The sequence below is a fragment of the Hyla sarda genome, chromosome 10, assembly GCF_029499605.1.
Source record: "Hyla sarda isolate aHylSar1 chromosome 10, aHylSar1.hap1, whole genome shotgun sequence".
NCBI classification, from domain to species: domain Eukaryota; kingdom Metazoa; phylum Chordata; class Amphibia; order Anura; family Hylidae; genus Hyla; species Hyla sarda.
Genome location: NC_079198.1, coordinates 124,509,422 through 124,534,830, shown reverse-complemented (window position 1 = coordinate 124,534,830; position 25,409 = coordinate 124,509,422). Strand labels below are relative to the sequence as shown.

The 25,409-nt window shown below is 43.1% G+C and overlaps 1 protein-coding gene across 6 annotated transcripts in view; it reads right to left on the bottom strand.

Annotated features, from left to right (window-relative positions):
- FEZ1 (fasciculation and elongation protein zeta 1) overlaps positions 1-25,409 on the bottom strand; it is a 129,837-nt gene that overhangs the window by 52,726 nt on the left and 51,702 nt on the right. For 4 of the 6 annotated variants that reach the window (XM_056544266.1, XM_056544265.1, XM_056544267.1 and 1 more), the window contains exon 2: positions 19,542-19,905. In XM_056544266.1, coding sequence (XP_056400241.1) covers positions 19,542-19,905 — 364 coding nt within the window. Of the gene's footprint in view, positions 1-19,537; positions 19,906-25,409 lie in introns of those variants that run through there. The other 2 variants (XM_056544269.1, XM_056544270.1) reach the window with 2 other exon arrangements.

The following is a 25,409-nucleotide window of genomic DNA, read 5'->3' as shown; positions in this document are numbered from 1 at the left end:
GTGTGACCCCGCATTATATCACGGGAGCGGGACTAGGGGCGTAAGTTTACGCCCTTGGTCCTTAACAGGTTAAAGGGGTACTCCGGTGAAAAACTTTTTTTTTTTTTAAATCAACTGGTGCCAGAAAGTTAAACAGATTTGTAAATGACTTCTATTAAAAAATCTGAACCCTTCCTGTACTTATTAGCTACTGAATACTACTGCGGAAACACAGAGCTCTCTGCCGACATCACGAGCACAGTGCTCTCTTCTGACATCTCTGTCCATTTTAGGAACTGTCCAGAGTAAAAGGAAATCCCCATAGCAAACATATGCTGTTCTGGACAGTTCCTAAAATGGACAGAGATGTCAGCAGAGAGCACTGTGGTCATGATGTCAGCAGAGAGCTCTGTGTTTCAAAAAGAAAATAATTTCCGCTGTAGTATTCATATTGCACCGCACATGTCACAGCTCCTTCGCCCTATGTAAGGGCCCTGCTAGGGCGACAGGAGATTTTGATGTCATCACATTTTTTTTTACATTTTATTCTATTTTTGTCTATCTGAATAAATTGTCATTGATTTTATTATTGGATCCACCTTCTCCAATCCTTTATTTTTTTTCTCATATGCACCTTTGAGGACTGATATATAATTAATTGCAAAATTAATTATACATCATATTATTATAACTTTTTGTAAATTCTTCTATGTTGGCGCCCACTAGTGGGGCACATGTCTTTGATACTGCAGCTGTATCACTCCTTTTTGTACTACTATGTCGACCCCCCCCCCACCCCTCCCATCTTGTAGCTGGTCACAACCTGTATAGATGAGCATTTCTAAATGCCACCAACTGCTTGTTGTCTTACATATGTAAATCACCCGATGAGGTGCTTGGCCTTTTTATTTTATTTTTTTATGCTACATGTCCAATTCCGGTAGGTAGAAAGCTGGAAACCAGCAGCTACATGAATAGTAGTATTTAAAGGGGTACTCCGCTGCTCAGCGTTTGGAACAAACTGTCCCGAACGCTGGAGCCGGCGCCGGGAGCTCGTGATGTCATAGCCTTGCCCCCTCATGACATCACGCCCCGCCCCCTCAATGCAAGTCTATGGAAGGGGGCGTGACGGTCGTCACGCCCCCTCCCATAGACTTGCATTGAGGGGGTGGGTCGTGACATCATGAGGGGGCGGGCTCTAGCATTCGGAACAGTTTGTTCCAAACACTGAGCAGCGAAGTACCCCTTTAATTAGTAGTGTATAATTGGAATCTGTGTCTCTACGCCTAGTTTAGGCTAACCACATGATATACAGCTCGTATGTCGTACAGCCTGGCAAAACATTAACCTTTCTAATATACTTTATAAAAAAATATTTTAAAAAAATATATAATTCATAGCTTAAAAAAAATAGCACTAGGGGTCCCTATACCATCCAGAACATAATCCTGTCCGGCTGCAGCATCATCTTTGTCCCAGCTGAAGCACAGGCTGGAACAGAGTCCAGGAAGTGAAGGCGGGACTAGCACTCCTCTGTGCTCACTCCTGTCCTATCAGACTGCAGCTTGAAAACAGTGAGGAGTGGGTTACAGAGCAGCCTGCAGTGATTGGATTAAGAGATCCAGCACAGCACAGCAGACTCAGGGAGGAAGTGAATGCATGGCGAGTGAGGGCGGGCTCAGTGCTTGCCTCGGACATGCCCCTTCCTGAGCAGTGGATGTCAGAATGAGTGAGAAAAATACAGCAGCTAGACACATAAAAAGACATGTAAACCATCTGCATGACCGTGTCGGTAACATATATAAGCATTATTTTTTGTGTGATATGACAGGTACGCTTTAAAGGGAATGTGTCATCAAAAAATTACTGATTGTTCAACCCTTTAATGACCAAGCATTTTTTTAGTTTTTTTTATATTACTGCCTTCCAAGAGCCGAAACGTTCTTTTTTTTTTGTTGTTTGTTTGTTTTTTTCTTTCTGTTGACATGCCAGAATGAGGGCTTATTTTTTTTGCAGGACAAGATGTACTTTTTAATGGCACCGTTTTGGTACAACATCTCTGGCACTCGCATTAACCATGTTTGATAAATAATGAAATCTTATTGTTCAGATTGTTACAGATGTGGTGATACCAAATATGTATGTAGATTTTTATGTTTTATATTAAAAAAAATTTGGTAATTAATTATAATAAAATGATATTTAGCAAAACGTTTACTACTAGCGACTGACAAGCAATCTCCTAATCACTCATATAATGCGCTGCAGTGCATTATTCTGTCAGCATAAAGCCAATCGAGACCGAGTAAGTGGAAATACATGGCATGCCTGGGGATCTTCTTTTTTTGTAAATTATTACAAAAGTACCCCATTAACAGTAGACATTAACACTATACTTTATCTAGAACTCGAGATGAGAGAGCATGTGCAACACAGAGACAAGACAAAAAGAGAGAGACAAAAAATAAATAAACCTTGGGACCTTCTTTAGGCTCCCGGCTGCCATGGAAACCCACCCGTATCCTAATGATCCTAGCGCCTGGTTGCCAATGGGGTGACAGATACCCAGAAACCACTTAGATGCCATAAACACAAGTTCAGCAAGGCACAGAAGGGGTTAAACTACAAGGATTGGAGGTTTCTCTGTTTATGGTAAACGAAAGACGAAATGGGGTAAAGAAGGTTTAGCAGAGGCGCTACACAACTGTAGCCATGAAGAGAAGAGAAGAATCGAGCGGCACAGGACAAAATATCTTTTACTGATAGAATTTGGGACAACGCGTTTCGGCATACCCCAATGCCTTCCTCAGTTCCACTTATAGTTCCCAAGTGTTGATTATGTTCTGTTCTGGGTCGCTGGTGGTGGACGCCCTGTCTCTGTCTGTGCTGCCGCGGTAGTTAGACTTGCTGTCATCAACATCCGAGCTCCTACGATATTGAGCACAGGAAAGCAGCGCATGGCTACTTATTTCCTGCAGTCAAAAGCCGTATTGTAGAAATCTTGCACTTTCACTGGTCACTGAACGTTAAAATAATCTGGCACTTGCTGTTCTGTAGAGATCACTTCTCAGGTAGTCTCCTCATTACAGGCAAAAAGATACACAGCATCTACCATACACAATAGGTGACTGACACAGCTTACCTCCCCCCCAGGTCACAGAGCATGTCCACATCACTCTCCCTTATAGTTAATTGGTGATGGTCACAAATCACTACTAACCATTTCCTGCACACGAGCACCTGCATAGGGCACAGAGCAGGCCCACAAAACTACCTAATGGGAAAAAGATTCTGCTGTACGGCATACACCAGAATCAGTTTTTAGATTCTGTTAATGTAAACAAACCACAGTGTGAAGCCGCCCTTACATGGTGCCAAGTGTAACCGCAATGGTCTGGCATTCATTGTCACTGTAGATAAAGTGCTGGGGTATAATACACAGTCTCTGTTCTGCTGCAGTGTCCTCGTCCCAGAGAAGGAGAGAATACAATCTCAGCATATATTGATATTTAAGTGTCACAGAAACACTCCCACGTCCGCAGTGATGACATTTTCACCTGATAATCTCTAATAGCATTTTTAGTGTCCACGTAAGTAACCTATGATTAACCACCATAAGTGGGGACTAATGTGTATTAAAACTAGTGCAGATTTTTACATGGCGCAGAACAATGCAGCAGATACCAATGCAGCCACAACAATGGCGCACCAAGGCTGCAAAACAATTGTGTGGGGTTTTGTAAAATAATTGGAGCCATTAAAGGGGTAAAGGGTTTTTTTTTTTTTTTTTTTTTTTTTTTTTTAATCAACTGGTGCCAGAAAGTTAAATAGATTTGTAAATTACTTCTATTAAAAAAATCTTAATCCTTCCAGTACTTATTAGCTGCTGAATACTACAGAGGAAATTCTTTTCTTTTTGGAACACAGAGCTCAGACATCATGAGGGGCGGGGCTATGACGCCACGAGCTCCCGGCACCGGCTCCAGACTTCGGAACAGTTTGTTCCAAACGCTGAGCAGCGGAGTACCCCTTTAAGCTGCTGGTACTGGAGATCACCCAGATGAGTTCAATAGATAGTTGCAGTTGGTTGGGGATTTTCTCCAACCCCTTTAATGAGATAACCAGGTGCAGCGATCAAACGCCACACCCAATCTCTCAGAGGAGCAAGAGGATTCATGGGAAATGTAGAAGGGATTTTAGTGATCTATTTATATCCAACATGGAGCATAACTCATGCCACATGAGCTAAAAAAAAGTAAGCACAAGAACCCCTACATAATTCTACAATAATAGCTTCCTTATATAAGCTATTGGGATCAGCTGATCATCTAATGTGTATGGGGGGCCCTCCTGGCTCTCATTAAACTGGAGATGTAGTTATTCACCAATCTAAATAATGCTCAGCAAGTCAAGGGTTACTGAAGAACGGTTTCTATGGAAAGATCAATGATGCAGAATGGAAGCACGCCGCGGCCGGGGGGGGGGGGGGGGGGGGCAGACATTACGTAACAATGATCCCCAGCATTGCAGAATGAATCAGAAGCCAGGCCTCAAGGTCCTGCCCAAAGATCACAATCAGTCCCAGCATCTAGACATGTGAACAACACAGTATACACAACACAGTATGCCCAACACAGTATGCACAACACAGTATACACAACACAGTATGCACAACACAGTATGCCCAACACAGTATGCACAACAACACAGTATACACAACACAGTATGCACAACACAGTATGCCCAACACAGTATACACAACACAGTATGCCCAACACAGTATGCCCAACACAGTATGCAACACAGTATGCCCAACACAGTATGCAACACAGTATGCACAACACAGTATGCAACACAGTATGCACAACACAGTATGCACAACACAGTATGCCCAACACAGTATGCCCAACACAGTATGCACAACACAGTATGCCCAACACAGTATGCCCAACACAGTATGCCCAACACAGTATGCACAACACAGTATGCACCACAACACAGTATGCACAACACAGTATGCACAACACAGTATGCACAACACAGTATGCACAACACAGTATGCAACACAGTATGCACATCACAGTATGCACAACACAGTATGCAACACAGTATGCACATCACAGTATGCACAACACAGTATGCCCAACACAGTATGCCCAACACAGTATGCACAACACAGTATGCACCACAACACAGTATGCACAACACAGTATGCACAACACAGTATGCACATCACAGTATGCACAACACAGTATGCAACACAGTATGCACATCACAGTATGCACAACACAGTATGCACAACACAGTATGCACATCACAGTATGCACAACACAGTATGCACAACACAGTATGCACAACACAGTATGCCCAACACAGTATGCCCAACACAGTATGCACATCACAGTATGCACAACACAGTATGCAACACAGTATGCAACACAGTATGCCCAACACAGTATGCCCAACACAGTATGCAACACAGTATGCACAACACAGTATGCACAACAACACAGTATGTACAACACAGTATGCACAACACAGTATGCCCATCACAGTATGCACAACACAGTATGCACAATGCACAACACAGTATGCCCAACACAGTATGCACAACACAGTATGCACAACACAGTATGCCCAACACAGTATGCACATTACAGTATGCACATCACAGTATGCAACACAGTATGCACAACACAGTATGCACATCACAGTATGCACAAAACAGTATGCCCAACACAGTATGCACAACACTGTATGCACAAAACAGTATGCCCAACACAGTATGCCCAACACAGTATGCCCAACACAGTATGCACAACACAGTATGCACAACACAGTATGCCCAACACAGTATGCCCAACACAGTATGCACAACATCACAGTATGCACAACACAGTATGCACAAAACAGTATGCACAAAACAGTATGCACAAAACAGTATGCACAAAACAGTATGCACAACACAGTATGCACAACACAGTATGCCCAACACAGTATGCCCAACACAGTATGCCCAACATCACAGTATGCACAACACTGTATGCACAAAACAGTATGCCCAACACAGTATGCCCAACACAGTATGCCCAACACAGTATGCCCAACACAGTATGCCCAACACAGTATGCCCAACACTGTATGCACAAAACAGTATGCACAACACAGTATGCCCAACACAGTATGCCCAACACAGTATGCCCAACACAGTATGCCCAACACTGTATGCACAAAACAGTATGCCCAACACAGTATGCCCAACACTGTATGCACAAAACAGTATGCCCAACACAGTATGCCCAACACTGTATGCACAAAACAGTATGCCCAACACAGTATGCCCAACACAGTATGCCCAACACTGTATGCACAAAACAGTATGCACAACACAGTATGCACAACACAGTATGCACAACACTGTATGCATAACACAGTATGCACATCACAGTATGCACAACACAGTATGCCCAACACAGTATGCCCAACACAGTATGCACAACACAGTATGCCCAACACAGTATGCCCAACACAGTATGCCCAACACTGTATGCCCAACACTGTATGCACAAAACAGTATGCACAACACAGTATGCCCAACACAGTATGCCCAACACTGTATGCACAAAACAGTATGCACAAAACAGTATGCACAACACAGTATGCCCAACACAGTATGCCCAACACAGTATGCCCAACACAGTATGCACAACACAGTATGCCCAACACAGTATGCCCAACACTGTATGCACAAAACAGTATGCACAACACAGTATGCCCAACACAGTATGCCCAACACAGTATGCCCAACACTGTATGCACAAAACAGTATGCACAACACAGTATGCCCAACACAGTATGCCCAACACAGTATGCCCAACACAGTATGCACAACACAGTATGCCCAACACAGTATGCCCAACACTGTATGCACAAAACAGTATGCACAACACAGTATGCCCAACACAGTATTCACAAAACAGTATGCACAACACAGTATGCACAACACTGTATGCATAACACAGTATGCACATCACAGTATGCCCAACACAGTATGCACAACACAGTATGCACAACACAGTATGCCCAACACTGTATGCACAAAACAGTATGCCCAACACAGTATGCCCAACACTGTATGCACAAAACAGTATGCACAACACAGTATGCACAACACTGTATGCATAACACAGTATGCACATCACAGTATGCACAACACAGTATTCATAACACAACACAGTATGCACAACACAGTATGCACAACACAGTATTCATAACACAACACAGTATGCACAACACAGTATGCACATCACAGTATTCATAACACAACACAGTATGCACATCACAGTATGCACAACACAGTATGCACAACACAGACTGTTGAGACCCAATTAGCTCCTAGCAGGCTATAACTACCCCTCCCCCTTACTACAATAATTAATTAAATAATAACTGACACAACAACAATTCAACTTTTCCGTGGGTGGGAATCGGCCACAGCTTTATTTATAAAATTACTTATATAAATAACAATTTAACTGTAACAAAGACACCGATTGGTTTCTTACCAACCCGAGAGGTGCTGCCGCACCGTCCTGTGTGGAGGTCTACCCCGGGTTGACCCCGCTTTCACCGTCTTCTTACCGCCAAGCTGTGACTTACAATAAACAGAGATACAAAAAGGGAGGGAAGGAGGGCAAAACTCCGGGTCCTGGGCAGATTGAGGGGGGAAGGGAGGCACCACAGATATAAATACCCAGGGGAGGGCCCCTGAAAGCCCGGGAAACTATTACACCCCTGATTGGTGCACTCCTTCCCCCCCACCCATGGGACATACCACTGTAGTTACCAACAAGTTTTTACAGGCGGGGGAGAGGGCTAAAAAACATTGCCTGTATATTTCTTAACCCCTTAACTGCTCACCAGTCAGGGGGCAAGCTAGTTATATACAGCTTGCCCCTCCAGTATGCACAAAAACACAGTATGCACAAAAACACAGTATGCACCACAACACAGTATGCACCACAACACAGTATGCACCACAACACAGTATGCACCACAACACAGTATGCACAACACAGTATGCACCACAACACAGTATGCACATCACAGTATGCACAACACAGTATGCACAACACAGTATGCACAACACAGTATGCACAACACAGTATGCACAACACAGTATGCACAACAACACAGTATGCACAACACAGTATGCACAACACAGTATGCACAACACAGTATGCACAACAACACAGTATGCACAACACAGTATGCACCACAACACTGTATGCACAACACAGTATGCACAACACAGTATGCACAACAACACAGTATGCACAACAAAGTATGCACCACAACACAGTATGCACCACACTGTATGCACAACAACACAGTATGCACAACACAGTATGCACAACACAGTATGCACAACAACACAGTATGCACAACACAGTATGCACCACAACACAGTATGCACCACAACACTGTATGCACAACACAGTATGCACAACACAGTATGCACCACAACACAGTATGCACCACAACACAGTATGCACCACAACACAGTATGCCCAACACAGTATGCACAACACAGTATGCACAACACAGTATGCCCAACACAGTATGCACATTACAGTATGCACATCACAGTATGCAACACAGTATGCACAACACAGTATGCACATCACAGTATGCACAAAACAGTATGCCCAACACAGTATGCACAACACTGTATGCACAAAACAGTATGCCCAACACAGTATGCCCAACACAGTATGCCCAACACAGTATGCACAACACAGTATGCACAACACAGTATGCCCAACACAGTATGCCCAACACAGTATGCACAACATCACAGTATGCACAACACAGTATGCACAACACAGTATGCACAAAACAGTATGCACAAAACAGTATGCACAACACAGTATGCACAACACAGTATGCACAACACAGTATGCCCAACACAGTATGCCCAACACAGTATGCCCAACATCACAGTATGCACAACACTGTATGCACAAAACAGTATGCACAAAACAGTATGCACAACACAGTATGCCCAACACAGTATGCCCAACACAGTATGCCCAACACAGTATGCCCAACACAGTATGCCCAACACTGTATGCACAAAACAGTATGCACAAAACAGTATGCACAACACAGTATGCCCAACACAGTATGCCCAACACAGTATGCCCAACACAGTATGCCCAACACTGTATGCACAAAACAGTATGCCCAACACAGTATGCCCAACACTGTATGCACAAAACAGTATGCCCAACACAGTATGCCCAACACTGTATGCACAAAACAGTATGCCCAACACAGTATGCCCAACACAGTATGCCCAACACTGTATGCACAAAACAGTATGCACAACACAGTATGCACAACACTGTATGCATAACACAGTATGCACATCACAGTATGCCCAACACAGTATGCCCAACACAGTATGCACAACACAGTATGCACAACACAGTATGCCCAACACTGTATGCACAAAACAGTATGCCCAACACTGTATGCACAAAACAGTATGCCCAACACAGTATGCCCAACACAGTATGCCCAACACTGTATGCACAAAACAGTATGCACAACACAGTATGCACAACACTGTATGCATAACACAGTATGCACATCACAGTATGCACAACACAGTATGCCCAACACAGTATGCCCAACACAGTATGCCCAACACAGTATGCCCAACACTGTATGCACAAAACAGTATGCACAACACAGTATGCACAACACTGTATGCATAACACAGTATGCACATCACAGTATGCCCAACACAGTATGCCCAACACAGTATGCACAACACAGTATGCACAACACAGTATGCACAACACAGTATGCCCAACACTGTATGCACAAAACAGTATGCCCAACACAGTATGCCCAACACAGTATGCCCAACACTGTATGCACAAAACAGTATGCACAACACAGTATGCACAACACAGTATGCACAACACTGTATGCATAACACAGTATGCACATCACAGTATGCACAACACAGTATGCCCAACACAGTATGCCCAACACAGTATGCCCAACACAGTATGCCCAACACTGTATGCACAAAACAGTATGCACAACACAGTATGCCCAACACAGTATGCCCAACACAGTATGCCCAACACTGTATGCACAAAACAGTATGCACAACACAGTATGCCCAACACAGTATGCCCAACACAGTATGCCCAACACAGTATGCACAACACAGTATGCCCAACACAGTATGCCCAACACTGTATGCACAAAACAGTATGCACAACACAGTATGCCCAACACAGTATGCCCAACACAGTATGCCCAACACTGTATGCACAAAACAGTATGCACAACACAGTATGCACAACACAGTATGCCCAACACAGTATGCCCAACACAGTATGCCCAACACAGTATGCCCAACACAGTATGCACAACACAGTATGCCCAACACAGTATGCCCAACACTGTATGCACAAAACAGTATGCACAACACAGTATGCCCAACACAGTATTCACAAAACAGTATGCACAACACAGTATGCACAACACTGTATGCATAACACAGTATGCACATCACAGTATGCCCAACACAGTATGCACAACACAGTATGCACAACACAGTATGCCCAACACTGTATGCACAAAACAGTATGCCCAACACAGTATGCCCAACACTGTATGCACAAAACAGTATGCACAACACAGTATGCACAACACTGTATGCATAACACAGTATGCACATCACAGTATGCACAACACAGTATGCACAACACAGTATTCATAACACAACACAGTATGCACAACACAGTATGCACATCACAGTATTCATAACACAACACAGTATGCACAACACAGTATGCACAACACTGTATGCACAACACAGACTGTTGAGACCCAATTAGCTCCTAGCAGGCTATAACTACCCCTCCCCCTTACTACAATAATTAATTAAATAATAACTGACACAACAACAATTCAACTTTTCCGTGGGTGGGAATCGGCCACAGCTTTATTTATAAAATTACTTATATAAATAACAATTTAACTGTAACAAAGACACCGATTGGCTTCTTGCCAACCCGAGAGGTGCTGCCGCACCGTCCTGTGTGGAGGTCTACCCCGGGTTGACCCCGTTTTCACCGTCTTCTTACCGCCAAGCTGTGACTTACAATAAACAGAGATACAAAAAGGGAGGGAAGGAGGGCAAAACTCCGGGTCCTGGGCAGATTGAGGGGGGAAGGGAGGCACCACAGATATAAATACCCAGGGGAGGGCCCCTGAAAGCCCGGGAAACTATTACACCCCTGATTGGTGCACTCCTTCCCCCCCACCCATGGGACATACCACTGTAGTTACCAACAAGTTTTTACAGGCGGGGGAGAGGGCTAAAAAACATTGCCTGTATATTTCTTAACCCCTTAACTGCTCACCAGTCAGGGGGCAAGCTAGTTATATACAGCTTGCCCCTCCAGTATGCACAAAAACACAGTATGCACAAAAACACAGTATGCACCACAACACAGTATGCACCACAACACAGTATGCACCACAACACAGTATGCACCACAACACAGTATGCACCACAACACAGTATGCACATCACAGTATGCACCACAACACAGTATGCACAACACAGTATGCACCACAACACAGTATGCACATCACAGTATGCACCACAACACAGTATGCACAACACAGTATGCACAACACAGTATGCACAACACAGTATGCACAACAACACAGTATGCACAACACAGTATGCACAACACAGTATGCACAACACAGTATGCACAACAACACAGTATGCACAACACAGTATGCACCACAACACTGTATGCACAACACAGTATGCACAACACAGTATGCACAACAACACAGTATGCACAACACAGTATGCACCACAACACAGTATGCACCACACTGTATGCACAACAACACAGTATGCACAACACAGTATGCACAACACAGTATGCACAACAACACAGTATGCACAACACAGTATGCACCACAACACTGTATGCACAACACAGTATGCACAACACAGTATGCACCACAACACAGTATGCACATCACAGTATGCACAACACAGTATGCACAACACTGTATGCACAACACTGTATGCACAACACTGTATGCACAACACTGTATTCACAACACTGTATGCACAACACAGTATGCACAACACAGTATGCACAACACTGTATTCACAACACAGTATGCACACCACAGTATGCACAACAACACAGTATGCACAACAACACAGTATGCACAACACAGTATGCACATCACAGTATGCCCAACACAGTATGCACATCACAGTATGCACAACACAGTATGCACAACACAGTATGCACATCACAGTATGCACAACACAGTATGCACAACACAGTATGCACAACACAGTATGCACAACAACACAGTATGCACAACACTGTATGCACAACACAGTATGCACAACACAGTATGCACAACACTGTATTCACAACACTGTATGCACAACACAGTATGCACAACAACACAGTATGCACATCACAGTATGCACAACACAGTATGCCCAACACAGTATGCACAACACAGTATGCACAACACAGTATGCACAACGCTGTATGCACAACACAGTATGCACAACACAGTATGCACAACACTGTATTCACAACACTGTATGCACAACACTGTATGCACAACACTGTATGCACAACACTGTATTCACAACACTGTATGCACAACACAGTATGCACAACACAGTATGCACAACACAGTATGCACAACACTGTATTCACAACACAGTATGCACACCACAGTATGCACAACAACACAGTATGCACAACAACACAGTATGCACAACACAGTATGCACAACACAGTATGCACATCACAGTATGCCCAACACAGTATGCACATCACAGTATGCACAACACAGTATGCACATCACAGTATGCACAACACAGTATGCACAACACAGTATGCACAACACAGTATGCACAACAACACAGTATGCACAACACTGTATGCACAACACAGTATGCACAACACAGTATGCACAACACTGTATTCACAACACTGTATGCACAACACAGTATGCACAACAACACAGTATGCACATCACAGTATGCACAACACAGTATGCCCAACACAGTATGCCCAACACAGTATGCCCATCACAGTATGCACAACACAGTATGCACAACACAGTATGCACAACACAGTATGCACAACGCTGTATGCACAACACAGTATGCACAACACAGTATGCACAACACTGTATTCACAACACTGTATGCACAACACAGTATGCACAACACAGTATGCACAACAACACAGTATGCACATCACAGTATGCACATCACAGTATGCACAACACAGTATGCACAACACAGTATGCACAACAACACAGTATGCACAACAACACAGTATGCACAACACAGTATGCACAACACAGTATGCACAACAACACAGTATGCACAACAACACAGTATGCACAACAACACAGTATGCACATCACAGTATGCACAACACAGTATGCACAACACAGTATGCACAACAACACAGTATGCACAACACTGTATGCACAACACAGTATGCACAACACAGTATGCACAACACTGTATTCACAACACTGTATTCACAACACTGTATTCACAACACTGTATGCACAACACTGTATGCACAACAACACAGTATGCACAACAACACAGTATGCACAACACAGTATGCGCATCACAGTATGCACAACACAGTATGCACAACACAGTATGCACAACACAGTATGCACAACAACACAGTATGCACAACACTGTATGCACAACACAGTATGCACAACACAGTATTCACAACACTGTATGCACAACACAGTATGCACCACAACACAGTATGCACAACAACACAGTATGCACAACACAGTATGCACAACAACACAGTATGCACATCACAGTATGCACAACACAGTATGCACAACACAGTATGCACAACACAGTATGCACATCACAGTATGCCCAACACAGTATGCACATCACAGTATGCAACACAGTATGCAACACAGTATGCACATCACAGTATGCAACACAGTATGCCCAACACAGTATGCCCAACACAGTATGCACAACACAGTATGCACATCACAGTATGCCCAACACAGTATGCACAACAACACAGTATGCACAACACTGTATGCACAACACAGTATGCAACACAGTATGCACAACTCAGTATGCACAACACAGTATGCACAACAACACAGTATGCACAACAACACAGTATGCACAACAACACAGTATGCACAACACAGTATGCACAACAACACAGTATGCACAACAACACAGTATGCACATCACAACACAGTATCCACAACACAGTATCCACAACGCAGTATGCCCAACACAGTATGCCCAACACAGTATGCCCAACACAGTATGCACAACACAGTATGCACATCACAGTATACACAACACAGTATGCCCAACACAGTATGCACAACACAGTATGCACAACACAGTATGCACATCACAGTATGCACAACACAGTATGCACAACACAGTATGCACAACACAGTATGCACAACAACACAGTATGCACAACAACACAGTGCCACACGTTACCAGGGTCTCACAGAATCTGACACACAGTCTTTTGAATTAATTAATTTCACCATTTCTCAGTAAAATCCAGCCAGTAATAAGTCAAGTTAAGTGATGACTGGAGCTACTGGGGCTCTGCCAGGTCAGGTGTCAGAGCTTCTATTCAAAACAGACAGAGACAACCTGTGGCTTTACAGATGTTACAAGGATACAAGTCCCAGCATGGGTGGTACACGGCATAACATCTGGACCGCCACCTGTTCCCTATGTTGTCTCTATTGTATCCATCAATGTCTCATCACTATATTATTACACATATTTAAAGGGGTTATTCAGGAAAAAAAACTTTTTTTATACAGCACAGACCAAAAGTTTGAACACACCTTCTCATTCAGAGTTTTCTTTATTTTCAGGACTATGAAAATTGTAGATTCACATTGAAGGCATCAAAACTATGAATTAACACATGTGGAATTATAGACATAACAAAAAAATGTGAAACAACTGAAAATATGTCATATTCTAGGTTCTTCAAAGTAGCCACCTTTTGCTTTGATTACTGCTTTGCACACTCTTGGCATTCTCTTGATGAGCTTCAAGAGGTAGTCACCTGAAATGGTTTTCACTTCACAGGTGTGCTGGTGTGGAGGAGGAGGTGTGATGGTGTGGAGGAGGAGGTGTGATGGTGTGGAGGAGGAGGTGTGATGGTGTGGAGGAGGAGGTGTGATGGTGTGGGGGAGGAGGTGTGATGGTGTGGAGGAGGAGGTGTGATGGTGTGGAGGAGGAGGTGTGATGGTGTGGAGGAGGAGGTGTGATGGTGTGGAGGAGGAGGTGTGCTGGTGTGGAGGAGGAGGTGTGATGGTGTGGAGGAGGAGGTGTGATGGTGTGGGGGAGGAGGTGTGATGGTGTGGAGGAGGAGGTGTGATGGTGTGGGGGGGCTTTGCTGGTGACACTGTTGGGGATTTATTCAAAATTGAAGGCATACTGAACCAGCATGGCTACCACAGCATCTTGCAGCGGCTGCTATTCCATCCGGTTTGCGTTTAGTTGGACCATCATTTATTTTTCAACAGGACAATGACCCCAAACCCCTCCAGGCTGTGTAAGGGCTATTTGACCAAGAAGGAGAGTGATAGGGTGCTGCACCCGATGACCTGGCCTCCACAGTCACCGGACCTGAACCCAATGAAGGCAAAAGGGCCAACAAGTGCTAAGCATCTCTGGGAACTCCTTCATGACTGTTGGAAGACCATTTCAGGTGACTACCTCTTGAAGCTCATCAAGAGAAAGAGTGTGCAAAGCAATAATCAAAGCAGAAGGTGGCTAGAACCTAGAATATGACAGATTTTCACACTTTTTTGTTATGTCTATAATTCCACATGTGTTAATTCATAGTTTTGATGCCTTCAGTGTGAATCTACAATATTCATAGTCATAAAAATAAAGAAAACTCTGAATGAGAAGGTGTGTCCAAACTTTTGGTCTGTACTGTATATCAACTGGCTCCAGAAAGTTAAACAGATTGTAAATTACTTCTATAAAAAAATATTAATCCTTTCAGTACTTATGAGCTGCTGAAGTAGAGTTGTTCTTTTCTGACTAAGTGCTCTCTGATGACACCTGTCTCGGGAACTGTCCAGAGTAGAACCAAATCCCCATAGTAAACCTCCTCTACTCTGTGCAGTTCCTGAGACAAGCAGAGATGTCAGCAGAGAGCACTGTTGCCAGACTGAAAAGAATAACTCAACTTCAGCACCTCATAATTACTGTAAGGATTAAGATTTTTTAATAGAAGTAATTTACAAATCTGTTTAACTTTCTGGAGCCAGTTGATATAAAAAAAGAAAGTAAAATAAAGTTGTTTCCTGGAATGCCCATTTAATAGCAAAACCTGATGAATCAGTCTTAATAACTGAAAGAGATCTGTTCTCTATTCTCTTTTATGCTTTTATGCTCATGGATACAACAAAGAAATATTTCTGTACTGTTCCATTGGGAAAGTCTCCCTTAGATTCCTCTTTTGGCATCCAATCCCATTCATCGTGACAAAAAGCAGAAAGGAGAATGGATCTTCCTAAATAACCAAATATCAGTGGCGTTTTTGTTCACATGACTGAAATTGTGCTCCGTATTCCCGTCCATATGTTTTTTTTTTTGTTAAAACCAGGATTAGATTTTGTTTGAGGGAAGAAGGAAATGTTTCACATGACAGATAAATGCGGCTTTTTGTCATGCTGCCCCAGTCAGTGCACGGTCTAGTGTAGATGCTGCCCCCAGCCAGTCCTTAAACTAGTGTTAAAGGGGTATTCCCGGCAAAAACTTTTTTTTATACATCAACTGGCTCCGGAAAGTTAAACAGATTTGTAAATTACTTCTATAAAAAAATTTTAATCCTTCCAATAGTTATTAGCTTCTGAAGTTTTCTGTCTAACTGCTCAATGATGATGTCATGTCCCGGGAAAATATCCCCATAGGAACTGCACAGCTCCCGGGACGTGAGTCATCAGAGAGCAGTTAGACAGAAAACAACAACTCAACTTCAGAAGCTAATAACTATTGGAAGGATTAAGATTTTTTAATAGAAGTAATTTACAAATCTGTTTGATAGTTGATATATAAAAAAAAGTTTTGGCCTGGAATACCCCTTTAAGTATGTCCTAATCAATGCACGGTCTAGTTAGTATAAGCTTTTACTTTTTGCCTTCTACATTTTTTTATGTATTCATGTTATTTTTTTGTGATTTGCTTCTGATTATTTAAAGGATAAGGATGGGTGAGATTGAGTTGTTTGGGTGGGGACTGGGTGTGGTTAGAGGCATGGCCTAGACATGGTCAGATGATGCACTACTACCAGCAGCATCACCACTCTACAGCGTACAGACCTATTGATCCAGCAAAGCGGTGCTGCTGAAATTAGACGTAATACTGGTTGGCTGAGCCTCTCAGCCAATCAGTGTTGGAATTATACTTGCTCTATCCACTGAGTCTGCCTGTGCTTTTACTTAAAGGGGTACTCCACTGCACAGCGTTTGGAACAAACCGGAAGCTCGTGACATCATAGCCCCGCCTCCTCATGACGTCACACCCCGCCCCCTCAATGCAAGTCTATGGGAGGGGTCTGAGAGATTGGGTGGGGCATTTGATCGCTGCACCTGGTCATCTCATTAAAGGGGTACTCCGCTGCTCAGCTTTTGGAACAAACTGTTCCGAATGCTGGAGCCGGGAGCTCGTGACATCATAGCCCTGCCTCCTCATGACATCACGCCCCGCCCCCTCAATGCAAGTCTATGGGAGGGGGCGTGACGGCTGTCACGCCCCCTCCCATAGACTTGCATTGAGGGGGCGCGGCTATGACGTCACGAGCTCCCTGCGCCGGCTCCAGTGTTTGGAACAGTTTGTTCCAAACGCTGAGTAGCGAAGTACCCCTTTAAGTTTTGAGCTGTGCTGCTGAGTGTTCTGAAGGGGACTCCCAAGACTGAAACTGGAACAAAGAGTAGGTAGAGGTTAGAGTCCTGTGCTGCCTGTCTGTGGAAAATGAGTGGAATGGAACTCAGTGGTAATTAATGCCCATACTCACCTTTCTTCTTGCTTCCATTCCTGGGCCTCCCGGTATCTCCGCTCTATTTGTATACAGACCGCAATAGTAACATCACGTCAACAGGACCACTGCAACTAATTACTGGTCTTATCTGAAAACCCCTGTGACGAGTAATTGACAGCAGCGGACTCATCGATATAATGTTACTCCTGCAGCCATTCTGTATACAAATAGAGCAAAGGTTCTGGGAGGCCACAGTATAGAGACGATTGAGAAGTTTAATATCCGCCCGGGTGGGGTAGGAGGGTATCTGTGTGGTTAGGTTATGGGGTCCCCAAGCACATTCTTTGCAGAGGGATGCCCCCCCTAGCTCAAACCAAAGGAAAGGCTTTTCTCCTATGACAATACACACACACACATAGTAACATAGTTCATAAGGTTGAAAAAAGGTCAGAGTCCATCAAGTTCAACCTATAACCCTAATGAGTCCCTACTGAATTGATCCAAGGAAGACAAAAAAAAACTCATACTAGAGGTAAAAATTCCTTCCTAACTCCAAATATGGCATCAGAATAAATCCCTGGATCAATGTTCTGTCCCTATAAATCTACTATACATAACCTGTAATGTTATTATTCTCCAGAAATGCATCCAGACCCCTTTTGATCTCTTTTACAGAGTTCCCCATGACCACCTCCTCCGGGAGAGAATTCCACAGTCTCACTGCTCTTACAGTAAAGAACCCCCGTCTGTGCTGGTGTAGAAACCTTCTTTCCTCTAGACGTAGAGGATGCCCCCTTGTTATAGATACAGTCCTGGGTATAAAAAGATCATGGGAGAGATCTATGCATCTTTTTTGTACTGGATGGGTAAATTTGTGTTTTCGCTATTTTTGCCTTGGAGCGCCATCTTCCATTTTTTGTCTAAAATGCATTATGATCGTGGTCTGGCTTTGAGGACTGAGCACCCGTGGGCTTTTGAAAGCGGACTCTGTGCACCATTCATTTTTCTACATAAGATATATATATATATATATATATTCAAAAACAATGCAGCACTACTTCACCATTTGATGCCCGGTGCCAGCGCCCCGACTCGATCAAAGTCCATGTAATAGAAAACAATGGCGCAGCACTGCAAAATTGCAAAAAAAAGTGTAAAAATGTATTCCTTCATGTCAAAATGTAAAGCATGCTTGAAAAAAGCTCCATTGGGAAGCTGAAACGTCGTTTTAAATTTTGACATGAAGGAATACATTTTTACACTTTTTTTGCAATTTTGCAGTGCTGCACCATTGTTTTATATATATATATATATATATATATATATATATATATATATATTTATTTATATATACACACACATTTTAGATTATATACTTTAGATGTGCATTGATCTAGCGAGAAAAACAAAGTTAAGAACACCACTTACTCCTCATCTCTGAGCCTTTCCTCCTCCTCCTGAATCTGCAGATGATTCTTTACAGGGGCCAAGTTCTCCGTTTTGGTATTGTAATTTCGAAAACAAACATTGAGCTTTTCATCAAACTCATTGACCAAGTCTTCCATTGACTTGAAACTGATAATCTCAGAGCTGAAGTTTTCTAGCTCAGAAAGGGAAGCGTCCTCCAGATGTCTTGAAGGTGACATATAGATGCTCCTCGACTTGTCTTCTCGATCCTCGGAGTAAGACCTGACATCTTCAAACTCCTCATCCAGGGACACCAACGGGGCCTCCATCTCTGAGCACCTCAGGAGTGGAGGCTGAGAAGACACCGTCAATTTCAGTTTGGCTGCTGGGACACAAAACAGACATCATTACATAATGGACATTTACACAGTTAATCCGTCATTCTAGACCAGTGGTCTCCAACCTGCGGACCTCCAGATGTTGCAAAACTACAACTCCCAGCATGCCCGGACAGCCAACGGCTGTCCGGGCATGCTGGGAGTTGTAGTTTTGCAACATCTGGAGGTCCGCAGGTTGAAGACCACTGTTCTAGACCATGAACACTGACTATAGCGGATAATTCTGTTCATGTCTAATCTTTTCAAGCTTTGGCAATTTTCACATTGGATTTCATCCTGGTTATGTAGCTGTCTGGACCTTTATCACTGAAGCTAGTAAATGACAACTAGTGAATCATTAAGAAAGGAAAACAAAACTTAAAGGGGTATTCCAGGCAAAACTTTTTTTTATATATCAACTGGCTCTGGAAAGTTAAACAGATTTGTAAATGACTTCTATAAAAAAATCTTAATCCTTCCAATAGTTATTAGCTTCTGAAGTTTTCTGTCTAACTGCTCAATGATGATGTCACGTCCCGGGAGCTGTGCATGATGGGAGAATATCCCCATAGGAACTGCACAGCTCCCGGGACGTGAGTCATCAGAGAGCAGTTAGACAGAGAACAACAACTCAACTTCAGAAGCTAATAACTATTGGAAGGATTAAAGGGGTATTCCAGGAAAAAACTTTTTTTATATATCAACTGGCTCCAGAAAGTTAAACAGATTTGTAAATTACTTCTATTAAAAAATCTTAATCCTTTCAGTACTGAAGTTAAGGTTGTTCTTTTCTGCCTAAATTCTCTCTGATGACACGTGTCTCGGGAAACGCCCAGTTTAGAAGCAAATCCCCATAGCAAACCTCTTCTAAACTGGGCGTTTCCCGAGACAGGTGTCATCAGAGAGGATTTAGACAGAAAAGAACAACCTTAACTTCAGAAGCTCATAAGTACTGAAAGGATTAAGATTTTTTAATAAAAGTAATTTTCAATTCTGTTTAACTTTCCGGAGCCAGTTGATATATATAAAAAAGTTTTGGCCTGGAATACCCCTTTAAATGAGCAGTTCAGAAAATGATATTACTCCTTAATAAAGTCCCTGAATACTAAGACTGTATAAGGACCACAAAGCCTTTAGGATTTTAATGTCATCTATAAAACAGGTACGCATTAACTATACTGTAACCTGAATCGACCTCTATAGAGAACAGTCGTCACCGTTTAGTCTTTAACTATAGTTTTCATCCTTACAAAATGTATCATCATGTCCACTGTTACCCTAGATCTAAAGGGGTACTCTAGTGGAAAACATTTTTTTTTTTTTAATCAACTGGTGCTAGAAAGTTAAACAGATTTGGAAATTACTTCTATATCAAAATCTTAACCCTTCCAGTACTTATCAGCTGCTGTATGCTCCAGAGGAAGTTCTTTTCTTTTTTAATTTCATTTTTCAGTCTGACCACAGTGCTCTCTGCTGACAACTCTGTCCGTGTCAGGAACTTTCAGGAGCAGGATAGGTTTGCTATGGGGATCGGCTCCTTCTCTGTACAGTTCCTGACACTGTGGTCAGACTGGCAAGAAATTCAAAAAGAAAATAACTTCCTGTGGAGTATACAGTAGCTGATAAGTACTGGAAGGATTAAGATTTTTTTTATTAGAAGTAATCTACAAATGGCTGCTTTTCATTACAGATCTAGTGATCTGTGGGCGTCTGAGCACCTAGACCCCAACAGTTCAAAACGTTGATTTTAGTAATAAACGTTTTGGTCTGTTGGGGTCTAGGTGCTCAGACCCCCACAGATCACTAGAGCAAGACGTTAGGCTCCATAGACTTACTATAAAGAAAGGGAGAGAAGTGCTTAGCTGCTTCACCTTGTTTTATCGAATATCCTGGCCGATAAACTTTGACATGTCTCTTTGACATATATATATATTTTTTTTTTTGTGAGAGTTACACTTTAAAAACTATGTGCAATATGTGTCCCATTGTTTGCAAGGGAATACGTGTCCTGGTCAGCAACAAAAAATGTAACAGATGCCTAGCTGAAGATTTGTTTCATTTAATAGGGCTACTCTGTGTCCAAAAGGACTGTAAAATCTGCTCCAGGAATCTGAGGGAATTTTGCAGAAGAATCTGCTGCGTTCATCTTCCTTCACGTTCTACCAATATTCCCATCTTGCTCCACACAACTCTTTGCAGTTTAATGTGCAGCACCTTGTTTTGGTTGGAAATACAGTAAACTAGATAATATGAGAAAGTGCGTGTTCTACCTCGATCTGCCCTTGATATTATCTTAGAATCTTAAGACTTCACATCAAAATGATTTATTTACCACCAGAGGCCTCAGGTTCCCAATATTTTGCATTGAAGAGTAAAAACAGTAATTCCCTAGCGTCTATCTGCCCAGACATTGTGCACACAGGGTGTAAAGTATATTGACATTAAGGTGTATTCACACGTTGAGGAGGAATTGCAGTTTCATGATGCTGCAGAGTTTTTACAATGTGTGAACACATGCTGACGCTTTAATAATCACTACTAAATGCAATTAATAAAGCACCATATTCTCTCGTCGCCCCGGGATGGGCCCATGTCAGAACATGTCTAGTGCTCAAACCTTCTGATATACACTTTGTTAAGTTTGGTCCCTGAGGGCTGCAGGGAGGGGAAGTGCTCATCCAGACAAATTGCTCAGTACAGTAGAAATACAGTCTGGTAGTTTAGCTCTTCGTAAAAACAAATGTCTGAATGTATAGAAGTTCTTGACACTGCTCAGCAGCTTCACATTTACACCGTAGAATAGTGTACATTGAATAATGGAAAGTATATAGTCACATGGTCTGCTTATATACTGTATTCATACCAAAACCAGACATAGTTTGCTATCCCTGTAGCCTATTTTATTTAATGTTTTAACTATTTATTTAAAAAACAAAAAAATAATTAGTTTTACAGAAAAAGGGCAAGGACATAATTAAAGAAAATCAGAGAAAGAGAGGGGGGGGGGCCTCAACCTATCATGAATTATATATTAGGGGTGCTACTAATAGCAAAATCATATTGATACAGCACAAAGAAGAGGAAAATAAATCACTGCATAAAGTGCACACCCAAAGAGAAATGATAAATAAGCAATAGTCTTTATTGTATAAAGCAAACCACAACATGGGGAGGGGCCATGAACCCCCTAACCCCACAACCTGTCCTGCAATTGGTGACACTAATAAAGCTGCTACTCCAAGTTGCACAATGTAAACAATAAACAATTGACCAATAATGTGTATCCAAAGTTCATCAGAATAATAATAATAAACAAAGAATTATATCATAATGGCAAACCACAGTCGGAGGAGGAGCTGGGTACAGGTGCAGGGCAGGACAGGCAGGACCCCATGCGTTCCGTCACTCGATGGTGACTTCCTCAGGAGTGACGGAACGCGTGGGGTCCTGGCTGTCCTGTCCTGCACCTGTACCCAGCTGCTCCTCTGACTGTGGTTTGCCATTATGATATACAGTGACCCCTCCGACCTACGATGGCCCAGACATACGATCATTTCAACATACGATGGTCTCTCAGAGGCAGCATCAACATACGATGCTTTTGTATGTCGGGGCCATCGCATAAACGGCTATCCGGCAGCGCAGACTGCTTCAGCTGCCACCGGATAGCCGTTTACGGTGCCCCGTGTGGTCTGCTGATGATCACTTACCTGTCCTCGGGGCTCCGGGGCGTCCTCTTCGGGATCCCCTGCATCGTCGGCGCTCCCCATCATCGTCATCACGTCACTGCGCACGCCGTCCCGTCATCCAATAGGAGCGGCGTGCGTAGCGACGTGATGGCGGCGACGGAGAGCGAGGATGCCAGGGAAGCAGAGGCCTTGCCGGAGCGTCGGGGACACCTCGGGGACGCGGCGACAGCGATGGGCGGTGACATCCAGGGCAGCGGTGACGAGCGGTGACGGTCCGGAGTGGCGGGGACAGGTGAGTACAACTTCCTCTAACAGTGGTCTTCAACCAGCGGACCTCCAGATGTTGCAAAACTACAACTCCCAGCATGCCCGGACAGCCATTGGCTGTCCGGGCATGCTGGGTGTTGTAGTTTTGCAACATCTGGAGGTCCGCAGGTTGTAGACCACTGTCCTATACTTTACATTGCACGGATTCCCTCAACATACGATGGTCCGTTTGGAACGAATTACCATCGTATGTTGAGGGACCACTGTAATTCTAAATTTGTGCCTGTTTATACAGACTATTGCTTATTTATCATTTCTCTTTGGGTGTGCACCTTATGCAGTGATTTCTTTTCCTCTTCTTTGTGCAATAAAAGAAAATCAACACAATAAAGATCAGTAGAAATATAACATACATAATATGTGACCACATGTAGTATGTTGCTACTGAACAATGAGAATATAGGTTTTCATTGAAGTGCAAAGTATTAGGAGTATGTTCTGATTAGATATCATCTCAGTATTCAAGATCAGCAGCTAATAGCGAATATATCAACAGATATAAAATTATATAAAAAGAATAGGAGAATATAAAGAAAAGAGGAAGAAACTAGGTCCCCTTACAGTCCTATTAGGAAGTCAGGAGATTTATGCAGCATCAAAAGTTTCCCACATCTGCCATATTTTTTTAAATTGAGGAAGAGTCTTCTCTATAGGGGCTGCATTTAGCATTTAGCAGCCGTCGGTATATGTATAAGGAGTCTAATTTGAGTCTTGGTCAGTATTCTAGGTAAAACAAGATACTGACGATCTGGTATCACACCCTAGAGATGCTCCATCGAATGTTTCCCCAAACATCCCCGCTACCCCCGAGATGTCAAACTGCGCTAGGCACGCTCCCACATATTTTTCGGGACTGTCCAGCGCTAGGATGTTTCCGGAGTGATGTCCAGGGACTTATCAGTAGTATTATGGAGATTACAGTTCAATTGGATCCTGTTATATATCTTCTTAAAGGGGTACTCCGCTGCTCAGGGTTTGGAACAAACTTCATAGCTCCGCCTCCTCAAGCTGTCACGCTCCGCCTACTCAATGCAAGTCTATGGGAGGGGGCGTCACGCCCCCTCCCATAGACTTGCATTGAGTAGGCGGAGCGTGACGTCATGAGGGGGTTGGTGCTATGACGTCACGTGCTCCCGGTGCCGGCACCAGCGTTCAGAACAGTTTGTTCCAAACGCTGAGCAGCAGAGTACCCCTTTAACCTTTAGCCTATTAGTCTTGACTCCTCTAGGATGTGTAATTTGTAATTCTGTATTCTTAGTTTTATTCCATTCCTTACTTTTCTTATATCCTTAGCAATTTCTTTAGTCACGCCAACATCTCCTTCCAGTCCTTGATTTTTCTGAGATTTTTTTCATCATCTTTTCTTAACTCACAAACACTCCAAGCAAATTCACCACTCATTGCCCTCATACCATATACTAATAGTCTTCCTAATAACTGATGTGACCTCAGGGTACACAAGCCCTCTTATTCTACAAGGAATTATCCAGTGACAT